This window comes from Varroa destructor, unplaced genomic scaffold, assembly GCF_002443255.2.
Source record: "Varroa destructor unplaced genomic scaffold, Vdes_3.0 BEIS01000002.1, whole genome shotgun sequence".
Classification (NCBI taxonomy): Eukaryota; Metazoa; Arthropoda; class Arachnida; order Mesostigmata; family Varroidae; genus Varroa; species Varroa destructor.
The window spans coordinates 43,018,105-43,032,187 of NW_019211455.1; the positions used below are offsets into that span (position 1 = coordinate 43,018,105).

The following is a 14,083-nucleotide window of genomic DNA, read 5'->3' on the forward strand; positions in this document are numbered from 1 at the left end:
TTTAATGTTGCTACTTTATTTCTTTGCATTACATTATATTATATAAATATAATAATCACTCATACAGAGCTCCGTACCTGACCTCCCTCGTGCGTTTACGGCACCACCTTGAGACAGGTTTTGATTTTGCAGCCGGTTCCCTCGTCTTGAACAGAATTTCCCTTCAAAAAGTTTATTTACTGTTTAAAGGTTCGAATTCACATTTTTGTTTTTCGTTTTTACATGTGTGTTTTTACACCTGTTCATTATTAAGTTAATTATAATTCTTGAAATTTTGAATTTTAGGAATGTTCCACATGAATTGTAACTAATTGCAGCAGACTGTAGGCAGGCACGTAATGCAATTCAAAAACGATTTCAAATCATAATTCACGGGAGCGAGGAACAAATATTTTTCAACTGCGACAATTTTTCAGCTCTATTATGATCAATATTGCATTGTTGGGCAGCTTGAATACGTACCTGCTTGTTTCCTTTTCTTCTTTCAATGAAAATTTTACATTTCGTTTTACTATCCAATTTTTACATAATGTATGCGAAATTTGTATTTACACACACTTGCAGTTCGCACCCCAAGGTGAGCACGGCGAATTTATTGTTTGTCGCGTTTATTCACTGCTTTTTTATTACAGTTATTTCTTGTAACATTATTTACGGTGTTTTGTTGATGTCAACGTTTGTCGATGTGTAGCAATGCATTTGTATGTCAATGTCTTCGTGTACCTTTTTCATTTTGATCGTTAATTAACTCACTTTGATAGCACAAGGTCTACTTATTCGTAATAAGAAAATTTTTCATATTTGAGGTAGCAACGCGGTTGTCTCATCCTTAACTTTTGTCGTCATATTGTTACGGCTTTTTTTTTCTTTTCCTTTGTTTTTGTGTTGTATAGATTTTGTTGATGTTGCTAACCCTTTTACTTTACTGCTGTTGCTGCTGCTGCTGCTGCTAGTTCGATCGCTGTTGTCTCTGCTGCTATTCTTGACAAACCAGATAGTCGTGATTGTAAATTGTGTGGGTGCAATGTGGCGGAGCTGGGGAACTTTTATTGGTGTTTACGGTCTACCACCATTTTTCGTATACCACAGCGATTTCTCGGGCTATTTTTTTCCTGTTACTTTCTTCTTCCATCATCCGCTATCGTCTCCCAACCCAAAAAAGGCCACGTGAAAATCGCCGCAGTCGCCAGATGAAAAACAAAACAGTCAGGCCAACTCGTTCACCGAGGACTGTGTGTCGTGCAGCTCTCGCTATTTGCAACATCCCGTTTGCTACACACAATGCACGCACATCGACAATGTTCATTGACGTTGTCGTTGCTCATTGGTGTTTGTGTTGAGAAGAGGTGATCGTCTGCTTTTATAATCATCATTAATGGTGGTGATGTCCTTCGTTCCTCGTACGGAGTGTAATTTTCCTGTCCTCTGCTTGTGTGTTGTTTATTAATTTCGTCTGCTTGCCTATTATTCTTGCTGTTGATGTTTTATTATTTAATTGTTTGCTATTACATGGTTTTAATTGTTTTACCTGTATCATCATTATGATCATCGTCGTCGTCGTCGTCGTCGTCGTCGTCGTCGTCGTCATCGCTTTTATCATCCTCATGTATGGTTCCTTTGTGGGTGGTCTCTGTTCATTCTTATTCTGTGTATAATATATTGCATTACTCGTTTTGTCTTAGCGTCATCCATTATTATGGTCATCGTCATAAATCCTTATTACTATCATCATCATCATCATCATCGCCGTCATCATCAGCAGCAGCATTGCGGTCATCATTTGTATCATCTGGCCAAAGACGTATACTCGTTCGCCCGCACTTACTTGCAGTTTCGGTTTCAATCCATATTTTGCTTTTTCTTTCCCTCTCTCAGTTTTTCTAGACACTTATGTCGCCCCTTATTCAGAGCTACATGTCGGGCGCAATGCTGCGGCGCGACGCGAGTTGCGAGGCGCGCCTTCCTCCTGGCCAACTGGTCCAGGCATTAATCTAATCGACATCGTTTATTGGTGATTGATCTTTGATCATCATATAATCAGCATTTTTATTGTTATTATTATTATTATCTTGTTCCGAACTTCGATATTATTATCTCATCGTCTTACTATACGTTCTTATTGTATATATATATATATATATATATATATATATATATATATATATATATTTATATATATTGTATAATCATTTATTGTATGTCAGCATTTTATTACCATTTTTCTTGTTATATCTTCATTTATTATCATTCATATTAGCATTAGTTTCATCATCATCGTAATTAGTATCTTCATCAAACTGTGTAAATACCCGTAGTGAGTGTTTGTGGGCCGATGTGCTTGCGTCCTGAGCCTCCTTCTTACATAAGGGAAATTCGAGGCGGCGCACTGGCATCGACAGAAAGTTATTCGGTTGCGTTTGTCCTCTCTCGCTTTCTTGCATGTTTTTCCGTATATTCCGCTGTCATATGTTTATTTCCTTTCTTCCTTCCGTTTCTTCTGACCCCCTTTTGTCGTCTGCTATCTGCTCCGTCACAGGCGCTCAATATCCGGCATAGACACACATACATATGCACATTCGAAGATAGACTACAGTGTTTTACAAAGTTAGTAGTACAGAACGTGGTATCAGAACGTGGCCTCCACGTGACGCTACCGGGTGCATTTGTTGAAGTGTTCTGCGTGGTGCATGGTGACGTGCAACGTGACGGGGACCGTAACGGTTTCGGTGGGAAGCCAGACCCGCTCGACTTGTCCGATCTGTCCTACCCCTATCTCCTTCTATTCCCCGTAGTTACGGTTACCACATAGTTTTTTCAGTTGGTTGTCGGTTACATCGTAGTGCGTAGTCGTCGTAACGTTGTCACGGCCTCTCTTTCTCTCTATGTACAGTTGGCACTAGCCCCGCGGGTGGCCCGACCTCGTACGATCATTGGCAAGCATCTTTCTCTTTTTAATTATTTCCTTCGATCCCTCTCACCATTTGTCTTTCTCCCCCCTCCCCCGCTCCCTTAAAACTCGGTTGTATTGCCATTCATAGGGTCATTGATTCCGAAGCCAGTACCAGCCCTCGCGAGAGTTCTGCAAAATGTTCTTCATTTGAAGAACGCTGCCATTCACACATACACACAGTAACGCCGGCACACGGCTGCTTCTTCATGCACAGTTCACACAACATGATGGTTCGTACCTAGCAGTAGTAATAAGGTAATAATAACTTCCTGCCTGATTCCCTGAGGGTTTCCATATGATGCCAGTTCGAACGCAGCCGTATTGCGAACCTCACAAAAACTATGGGGGAATAATTAGAAAATGTGTAGCAAAGGGAAGAAATAAGAATGTGAGGGCTCCCCACATACTCAGACAGGGGTCACCTAGAAAACTTTTGCGTATTCGACTGCATCAAAACTGCTTTGATTCGGGAAATCGCCAGTAAAATGGTCGAGATAGGTCCGGAAAATGATTGAGAGTTTGAGCTGTTGCGTCGGAGCGGCCATAGCCGGGAGATAGGTCGGTTTTGAAAAAATTGTCTGTGTAATTTCATCCCACTCGTACCCGATCGAATTCCATAGTATAGTTGTTGTGCAGGGTCAAAGGAGAAAGTCAGCGTAGAGACTAATAACGATCATCGTGTTTTTGCCGTCATACATTTTTCATTTTCTATGAAACCTGTGTTATTGGTTCATCATTCACACTTACTATTTTTTTACTACACACACGCGCACAAACATTTGCGTCTACACGCAGCCGACCACATATTCATAAGCATATTAATAATTATCGTTATTATCTTGTATGTGTGTTCATTCTGCTAGGCGCATAATTTATCGGCTTAATTATCTTCATTTGCTTATAATTATTATTATTCTCATATCAGTATTGTTCATAATCTTATCCAGCTATAGTTAGTCTCTCATTACAATGGTAATAATAGTAATATCGTTTTCTTAATCCTCTTGCTAGAGCTCATCCATTTGTATATTGAACAATGGGCAACACGGCAAAAAACGTCGAGGTAGATCAACATGAGGGGGTACATCCAAATGAAGCCCTTTGTTCCACTTGGAAGTATCCCGGCCGATATATTGTCTTTGTGTATTGTTTGTCTTTATTACACCGCTGACAGTCAGTTTCTGGGGCTCTACGGTTGCCGTTCGTCTATCTTATGTTCTTTATATTAGTGCATTTTTGCGAACATGCCGCGATCACTCACGGGTTCTCAATAGTCTGTCGGCAATCAATGATCAATCTTACGTTCGTTTCCTCATGTTGATCTTCAAGACCGCCGCTACCGGCTAGCCTATTATTCGGCAGCGGCAACTAAACGAAAGACCAGGTAAACAAACCTAACCGTAAATAGTGGGCATGAACATTTTCAAAACGAAAACCCAACAGCAAAGTGCCACTTGCGCCGAACAGCGCCGTAATCAGCAGGCAAACACCTAGCAGACGACAAGACGCGGGCACTCGTGGCACGTAGCCGTAGACCTTCTGCGTCTACTAAGGTGGAGTTCTATTTGTATATTCTCTCTCTCGCTCTCCCTCTCGGTTTTCGATATCTCGGATCAAATACATATCTCATTAACTTTCCATTGCACGCAGAATGTACGCAACAAACAAGAGCCCCGTTTGGCGGCCCTCCAGACACCTGAGACACACTACTGACTTTGCGTAGTGTATTGCTTATTATAATTGATTCATCATTACGTACGACGACAAATGTGCTGAGGTATATCTATTATCTTATTCATTGTTATTATTAATATCATTATCGTATTATTATCGACGTTTCCATTATTGTTGTTGTTGTTGTTGTTGTTGTTATTATCATTATCATACGCAATATTTCCGACTTCAGTTTCCGTATTTAATTCTGTATGTTTAATTCATATTTAATGTAGTGCAGTGAGTGAGGTCTGGCGCTTGACATGGCGCTTTTGTAGCTCAGTCCAGACCTCGGAACCTCACAGTTTTTTCGGGATCGGGCAATCAGTGATAAATTATTGGATATAGCTCATATTGAGTTGTATATCAGCTGTATTCCCGCTTGGCCCATGGACCGAGCCGCCGCACGTGCTTCGAACTTCTGTCCCTGCGGCAGTTCGGAGCGCCCGGAAGGCATCCTGCGCGAAAACGCCGTTTGATATTGCCCGCGCTTTGGGTGCAGTTCTATACGCTGTGGTTGGAGAAACAGCAGTATTTGCTAGCAGATGAGTTGGAACGTGTGGACGCGGTCCCGGGACCCGCGAGAGCAAGAAGGTGCAAAAGGCCCCGTTCTCGTGGGTATAGTTCAATCGAAGCCTTCGGCACTCTCCTCGCGTGGCTGGCCTACCTAGATACGCGATGTGTAAGAATGTTTGATTCCTGTGAATACTGTAGGACTCAACGCCATGAGTCCGATGTGGCTGTACAAAGAAGTAAGACGAACGCCCACGCCGGCCACCCCCATTATAACCCCCGGTGATCGCCTTTACTGTGTTTCGGGCGGGGGCTTTTGATATAGTCTCCATTAGTTGAGAGTTTGGCGCGGGCGCAAAATTTTCCTGAGTTCGTTAGTACTACTAGTTGTTGTCCGTGTTGTAGCATTCCGTTGTCAATAGAAATCGTTCACTGAACAATGTCGTGCGTTGTCATATCATAAAAGTAAGATGCGTGTTTTATTTGATAAGTGGCGGCGGTGCTGGAGAACCGTGGACAAAGTGGGCTATCTCTCAACTTGCTTCTCCATTTTCTTTTCAACCTCGTTCGAGCATTATCTTCTATCTTATTCTCATGATCGTCTTCGTCTGGAACAGTTTTCCAGTGATGGCACATGCGTCTCATCAACTTCGTCATCTTTTTTGCTTTTTTTTATGGTGGTATTCTAGTTTCCATCCCTCTCACTTTCGCTTTACTCTCTCTCTCTCTCTCTCTCTCTCTCTCTTTCTCTCTCTCTAAGCATCATTATCGGCTAGTGCTCACTACTGACACTCAGGTCAGTCGGAAGCGCAAGTTTGGTGGTAGGTTCCGGGGCCGTATTGTTGTTCAAAGTCGGCGCTTGATCCCGTTGACCTGAGAAATCGAACAGGCCCTCGGACGCCGCTGTCCCGAGAGCTTGACTAGCCTGCATTGCCTGAATGGCCTGCAGGCCTTGGATCGCTGGTAGAACTTGAAGAGCGGTCTCGTCCAAACCGCCAGGTCCGTCCGTGTACTTTGTCGGAATTCCTTTCCGTCTTTTCGATGAGGGGGGAACGAAGGCTGCCAGGCTGTTTTTTTGAAGCTGGTGGTTGACTGAATTTTGCAGCTGGTTCTGCGCCATCAGCGCCATGAAGGAACTTGTTACATTGGCGATAGCCGCCGTCGCGGATGGGCTAGGCGGACTTTGCGAAAACCGTTGCACGAGCTCGATGGCTCCGGGAGGAACGTCGGCACGAAGCGACGCCTTCAGCTGGTCATCGCTCCCGCCGGTCGATGACGGCTGTTCGGGGCTCGAGGCAAAGCCCGGCTCCAATCGTTCGAGCGTCTCGAGACGCTCAACAGACGCCTCGCGTTCAAGACGATCCAACGAATCACGGTCAGCCTCACGATCCGCATCATCCTCGAGGCCGTCAAGCCCGTCGTCATCAGTTTGCAAAGCGCCCAACCTCGGGGTGTCGAAGCCGCGGAGATCATCGCGTACATCGTCTGCGGCGTGGAAGCGAAGTATGTGATGTCGCAGATTGCGCCTCTCACTGAAGCCCCGTCCGCATACCCTGCAGTAACACGGCTTCACTCCTGTATGGATCCTCTCATGGCGTTGCAGCGAAAACAGCCTGTCGAACGACTTGTCACAGAAGTTGCAGTGGAATGGCAGGCTTCCGTCGGTCGCAGATGATACTGTAATCATATGCGCAAAAAATAAATTAAAGAGTCCAATCAGGTATCGGCAATAAAAAATAAAATGACTAAAATATGATTGCGCAGCAATAACTTCAACATATTGATCAGTACGTGTTAATGATATCACTGATGTATGCTAATTACAATAGTAATAGTGCCAGCGTAATGTAGGTTTTTCTTTAGTTCAGAGCTGCCGGTTTTTGACTCTTGAAATTCTTAAAGTACTGCTACTGTGTGGTAAGCGCGTTCACCCTCACAGCTATATATACTCTGCGTTTGCCTCTGAGCCTAGAACACGTTGGCGTCTCCAAAAAACATCTCACCCTTCCTTATCAGATCTATAACTAATTAATGTCTCAGATTGATTTGTCGACTGACGACCATTAACTTTGTTAAGCGCAAACTTGTTCAGTCTTACCTCTCCTTCTATTCTCTTCAGTAGGGGTTTGAGTGACAGGTGAGCCCGGACCCTGAGGTCCTTGTGGACCTTGCAGGTTGGTCTGCTGTCCCGTTGGCTGCTGTCCTGTTACTGGCGTTGTATTCTCTTCGGGCTCCCGTTTTATCGGCCTCTGTCTGGCTGCCTGATCTTCCAGGTCTTCAGATGACTCAGTGCGCGTCTCGTCAACACTCTTCACCGTTTCCTGCGCCGTTGCATTTTCTGTAATGTAAGCGAACAGATAAGTTATAATATGGTTCTTCGAGGAAAACGTCTCTGAAAGGACCTTGCCTTTCTCTTATGCTGCTTATTTGAGACGCCTGCATTATAGAAACTTACTCCACTATGTATTAAACGTGATTGAAAAGAATTTTCTCGGCCAACAGTTAAACATAATGGTAATCTCAAATTTAACGAGCAAAACAATTGCCTTCGTCCTGGTTGCGATCACTACAACCTCTATCTAAAGCAACCGTTTTTTTTTAATGGTAGTTCTAAAGCCACATGTATCTATCTCACGTAGTTCTCCCGCCTTTGTCGGCTGGACAAGGCGTCGTGTTATGAATACAGTTTTAGTTGTATTTTGCATTATAAATTCGTCAGTGAGCATCAGTCGCCTTCGGACACTTCGCAAAATCCTCGGCTAAGCTAAACACCTACTTCACTTACGTCGGTATGCAGTGCAACACGCTAATACTATTGTTACTGTTGGGACCTTATTCACTCGTTGTTTCTCTTAGCTTCCTTACTATTTTCCCTCTGGTTCCTCCATTATACCGTAAAACTCGTCCGACAGTTTGCGCCCAATGCGGCGTGCCAATATCCGTTCGATATGCTTTGCTCAGCCTAGTAGAACGCAGTAGCTACTCAGCTGTATTGAATATGACAAATGCTCTGAGGCGCGTCAAGCGGGATTGTCGATCGTTGGTCGCCCTGTTTCCTCTAGTAGCGCCAGCTCAGTCCCTTTCTTGTCCCATGGTAAACGAAGAGTCTTAGGGATCTCGGTTGGACGAAGCTCTCAAGGTTTAGGCTCTAATACTATGGCCACTAGGCCATGGTAATAAGGGAACGGCCCAGGGCTAACGGTGGTGGAAAATTTCAAACCCCTCTCTTCCTTCTGCGGTGCCGCGTTTCCTAAACGCTTTCAAACGAAGATTGTGTTCCTACGTTGCTTGCTTCTCCTTTCAATCGCGTTCGACTCTGGGTGTTTGCCAGTTACCTTGGCATTTTAAGGCGTTTCTATACGTAAAGAGACGGCACGCTAGCAGCATCCAGTAAGCTCTACGAGAAGAGGTCCCATAATATTATTTTGAAGCAAATGCTACTGGTCCTACTGTAAGTAAGGTAAAAAGAGCCAGCCAACACACTCGAGAGGGCATCGAGGGGCCATATCTGGGGTTTAAAATGAGATGAATCTTTGCCCCACGGCGCGACACAATTCCTTTACGCAGTGGTGATCGAAACGGACAACTCGACCGGACTCGAAGAGACTGGACACTGTATTGGCGAGAATACGTGAACCGCCGCATGCCCAGCGAACTTATGTTTGACTGCACTGGGCAACAAGTGCTGGGAGAAAGGAAAAGAGGACGACATTTAAGAATTGGCCGGTCACCTAACGACACAGCAGCCTATGGATGAACTAGGACAAAGCACTTCACCTCGCCACTCGCAAGTTGTTTCTCCATAGTTCGAATCAAATCTTTGTAGTAGCTCGTCTCCAGGGGCACCGATTTGCAACATCGCTGAAGTGACGAGAAAGAGAGGATGACCGACATGGAGATAGGCTTATTTGTTTTGCACGATGCATTCACCGTCGTCGTACTGCTGACTACCCCAACAGCGTCCTGAACCTCACCGCCCGCTTCATCAATAGGAGGCGAAGCTTAGACGGCTCCACTGTCTTCTAGTGTTTCTTCACCTATCCCTCACAATCCTTCAATTCGAAAACCGGACTCTCCGATTAAAGATACGCAAGTATGCCCTTGTTTCTTTTGAAGAAAGAATAAATAATTGAAACTGAAATAGTCCGCTAGCCAGTTATTCGGTTTGTTCATCAACGGAAGCAAAGAACCTATCGTCTCGTCCCGTCGTAAGATTTAACATGTCTATAGAAGACACGAAGTGGTGATACGATGACTAACGGAGCGCATTTCAATATGGGGTGAAGTCACGGATAACTCAAACACGCAATTATTTAATAGTGATTTCTTATTTTTACATATTTAATAGTGATAATTCGAAGATGAAAGAGTTAACTGATAATGATTTGTGGAAGCAGAAGGTTGAATGATGCAATCGACATGTTTATTTAAACGCAGTTATACTACCCAAGGCTATTGGCCTATACACGCGAGGTGCTTGCCCGGTTTCCGGACGACCCCATTTGAATATGCCAATGGTGGTGATCTGTTTGGATATGTTAGTATGTTGTAGATGGGTAGATACCTGTTTTTGCAACTTTCAATCAAATTCGATCCATGGTCGTTTTTTGTATGTAACCGTTTGCATATATGCCTTGATATTTCAAATTCAGCCATCTAGTTTCCAGATTCAGCCCCGAAGCGAGATGCTCGTTACAGATACGTAGTTATCCCCATACATCACTCGTAGACACGTCATTGTCCACTTGTCCGGCGTCAGTTCAAATGAAAACCTTTTTCCTTTGGGCTCCTTTCGGGTGACGGCTGTCTTGGCTAAGTGGACGAAACGAGGCGATTGTCAAGTCCCTGCCATTCCTTTCAGTTTGACAGGGACGGAGCAGACTTCGAAACGCTGTCCGCCGATAACAGCTAGAATAACGATGAAAATATCAAAAGAAACAATACGACACCGACAGCAGGGTAAGCAGCAAGAGCCGTTATTACCAACCCACGGAGCATAAAAGATGGGATCGGCTACAGTGCCCTGTCCAATGTGGAAGCCAGAAGGCCCGCTAAACCTACGCATGGACTTCCCTATTCCGAATCACTTACACGCGCTCAGGTAAGAGAAGTCGTGCCAGCTGGTGACGACTTCAAAGCAGAAAAATCGAGACTTGAAGGAAAAAAGCACAGATAGAATGCAACAGCGAGAAGTTACTAAAATCGCGAGGTCGCCTACTTGCCTTCTCAAGACGTAAATCTAGCCTCAACTAGACCAGGAGTTCACTTATTCCTGGCAGGTGTCTGCATTACTGTGTCCGTGTGGCTAGTCGATATGGACTTGATGCTGAATCAACTACATAGTAGTTGAATCAACTACATAGTAGTTGGCAAAATATCTTCATGTACTGTATGAGATGTGACCACTACCCCATTACCCCTGTTCCCTTGTTGGAAGGGGCGGACGGACAAAAACAGTGAGTTGGCGACCCATGCGACCCGAACTAATATCGGATATAACAATACAGAGTCAACGACGTTTTTTTATCAAAACTTCTATCATGAAAGAACGTGATGCCAACTGAAACCTAAAACAGACAGAGTTTTTGTATTTAACATTATTCGACTACTTAAAAAGGCCTTATTTCATCTTGTTGTAACTCATACGTCATAAAAAGCACCTCTCACCTCAACATCTCCGCTATTGCCACACTACCCTGCGTTGACAACGGACACTCAACAAAGCGTTTGGCTCCACTCGCAAATGCTTCAACGGGACTTGTCTAAGATATAAAATACGTACAGATCTATTCCAAAGACCGAACACGGTGATGACAAGAGCATAGCAACGGAGAATAATATCGAACAAAAGGTCCGGATTCGTCGCAGCAACTCGTTGTCCGGTTAGCCTGTCTAACCCCTAGCTCTCCCCTCTCTATCGCTTTCCCCTTCTCTCCCCGCTGTTCTTCTATCTTTCCTTCTTCCCTCGATTCTATCGTCGCTCAATGTTGCTTCAGTAATAGCGACAACAGTAGCTGCGTCAATAGCAATCCTGTTTTACAGTGATCATGCGATGCGATGTAATAGTGACGTCACATCTCTCCAGACAAGAGAATACTGACCTGGCACGACCCTGGGGTTTGAAATACGGGGCGCACCAAGGGGGGAGATAGTTATGGGTGGTCCCACAATCCGAGCTGACATTGGCCAGCGTCAGCAGCAATGGGGCTCCTAGCAGTTGTCGCCGCCGCCAGCTCGAGTCACACGAAAAGTACTGAAGTACTCCTTGCTATTCGCGCACTGACGCGATCGTTAGAACATCGCATTATTCTCGCGCGCTCGCTCGCTCGCTTATTTGTTTGGGTGGCCCGCCGCCTGTGCATTTGCTTGCTTATCCGCTCTGTCCGTCATTGCAGACAAGGGCGACAGTCACCCAAAAATAGCGTAGCAGACGATACCAAGCCAGACTCTCGTCCTAGTTCCTTTTCGTGTTTGCCGCTTTCGTTGTTCACTAGTGCAAATTAAACCGAAACGAAGCAATGTTCGAAAAGCTGTCAAACAGTCAGCTGACCATCAGCGTTCGTGGGGTGCCGCCAAATCTCCTCTATAGATGACAAGCTGAATAAAACCGTCGCCACAGGCATTAATAGTTGCGATGCCAGGCAAGCGTGGGTGCTACTGATTACGGACAGTGTTAATGCTAGCATCTGAGACGAAATCCTGGCGAACGCCAGATTCGTCCAATTTGGCCCCTTACCCCCCTTTCGTCTTCTGGCCTCTTATGTCCGCTAAAACCAGCTCATAGAAGAAATTTCAGAATTTTAAGTCCTCTCGTAACGAGCGCCATTACCCGAGCTACTAAGACATATAAACAAAATAAAACTGGACTAATTTCATGGAGAAGTAAGCGAGCTTTAGATATACCAACGGGAAAATCAGCAGCGGGGGGTATACTAATTGAAGTAGTAGCGACAACGTGAACGGTAACAAAGACGAAAATACGCGACGATGATGATGATGAAGAATCGGTAATAATGAAGAGAAATTATCGCGAAGCCAACACAAGCAGATACAGAAAGAACGGGATGCTATACGATTGTAGTTTTCGTTATTAGTGGAGGGTTGTTAAAGGAGAAAATAAACGCCAGCTATAGTAGTGAGAATGCTTCACGACGCAATCAATTGGCGTATATTTTATATTGGTTATTTAGTGTGTAATCGATATTTATATGTCAAGAGCAAAGTGTACAGGTTGAGCGTACTGACCACCTAGCTATGTGTATTTTAATAGACGTCAATCTCTCTGTATGAGAATTAGCAGCGTGTGCACGGACGTGGTATGCTAAACCATGTAATGCATCGTTTGTTTCACGAGACAGATCATCCTTCGCCGTTAATCTAAACCATGGCCTGGTAAGCCGTCGCAAAGGTAGGCTGCCGTAGTCGATATGCCAGATCAGACACCGTAAGAACGAGGAAGCGAACGTCTGCACATTCATCCCTTGAATTGTATTTCATTCACCCGCTATGCGTGATATATGCGAGCCATCTTGACGGCTCTAGTCGAGGATGCTTGGTTTTCATCACTTCATCGTTCAGACTTTTCCCGATATGGTGGCTCATAATGCCAGACCGTGGGCTCGTAGTTTCCTATTTTACTACCGTTGCTCCTGCCCAAGCGCCCGTAGTTACTAGTGGCTGCATTTCGCCTGTGTCCCGTGATGGCTCCGGGGTTCTCGCACAGCCACAGCCGTTTTCGTATGGCTCGTATCTCAAATTCGAATTTCATTTTCACGATGGCACCATACTTCAATGGCGTGCAAGCAAATGACTCTGCTGCCAATACTGCCTCCGCGAGGTGACAGCGCGCCCCAGGGCCTGCGTCACTGTTTAAGGAGATGGTAGGCATCAGTCATCGTCGGTATCGACCTGTTTCCCATTGATGAACCAGTCGGAAAATCTACGGACCTTGCATCAGTTGAACTGGACCTCGTAGACCATTTTTTGTTTTAACCCAGCGTCGTCCTTCACATACGTCTTCAACCATTTTTGCTTTTGTTCTCTCCCCTCATCAAAATCGATACGCTTCAAGGCCTTCGTGGCAGCCATTTTGCAGGTCGTTGCGAGGTGCGCGGAATGCATAAAGTTTCTTCTTACTGGATAGTACCGGTTGACTATGGCTGGTTGAGCGCCTGACTGAGCTCCTTCCTCTTCACCTTCCCGGTCGTCAAGGCAAAAATGTTTTGAAAAACGCCATATATTTCCACGGCGCAGACCACACTGCGCGGTACTGGTCAGACGGTTCGTTGTCCTCGAAAAGCTACGGGAACGAAATTATCTCGGTCAGCCCCTTATACCATATAGCGTTAGATGCTTACGCCTCCGATCAAGTTCCGCCGGAGCAGCAGCACTATGGTGACAAAAGCAAGAAAAAAAAAGCGAGAGATGTCTATGCTTTGAAGTCTCTGGCGAAATCTACTGGGTCACCAGCGTTCAGGCCAGAGTCTCGACTGAGTCACTATCGATGCCTGCTAGTCACCGTATAGTACCGTAGTACGGTAGCCTCGTCCGTCGGCACGAGCTGCGTGCGGAATTCGCAATAACCCCAAAATCCATGACCATACCACTACCGTCACTAACACTCCTACTACTACGTCGACTATATAGTAATGCGGTTGCCTTTGTAGAACTATTGCTGGTGCAGCTACTAGATCCAAGCTCACGAGGCGACCTCGCTCGTGGTGGACCTCGCTTTTCTTCTGTCTGCCTGTTGGTCTTCTGCTGTAGAAACGATTCTACCGCTTGACTACTGCGACTATTGCGCCTCCAGCTGCCTTTGTTGCCACTGCTGCGCGGTACCCAGATCGCAGACGCCTAAGCAAGGGCTCTTCTCCACTCACTTCTCCAAGTAAATCCTAGTCTCGTCGA

The 14,083-nt window shown here is 45.2% G+C and overlaps 1 protein-coding gene across 4 annotated transcripts in view; it reads right to left on the reverse strand.

The window, feature by feature from the left end:
• LOC111245274 (uncharacterized) overlaps positions 1 to 14,083 on the reverse strand; it is a 344,964-nt gene continuing 330,881 nt past the window's right edge. For all 4 annotated transcript variants that reach the window (XM_086979177.1, XM_086979174.1, XM_086979175.1 and 1 more), the window contains 2 exons: positions 7,275 to 7,514; positions 1 to 6,853 (listed from right to left, as the gene is read on the reverse strand). In XM_086979177.1, the coding sequence (XP_086835303.1) occupies positions 5,949 to 6,853; positions 7,275 to 7,514 (1,145 nt within the window). In that variant the 3' untranslated portion in view covers positions 1 to 5,948. The remainder of the gene's footprint in view (positions 6,854 to 7,274; positions 7,515 to 14,083) is intronic.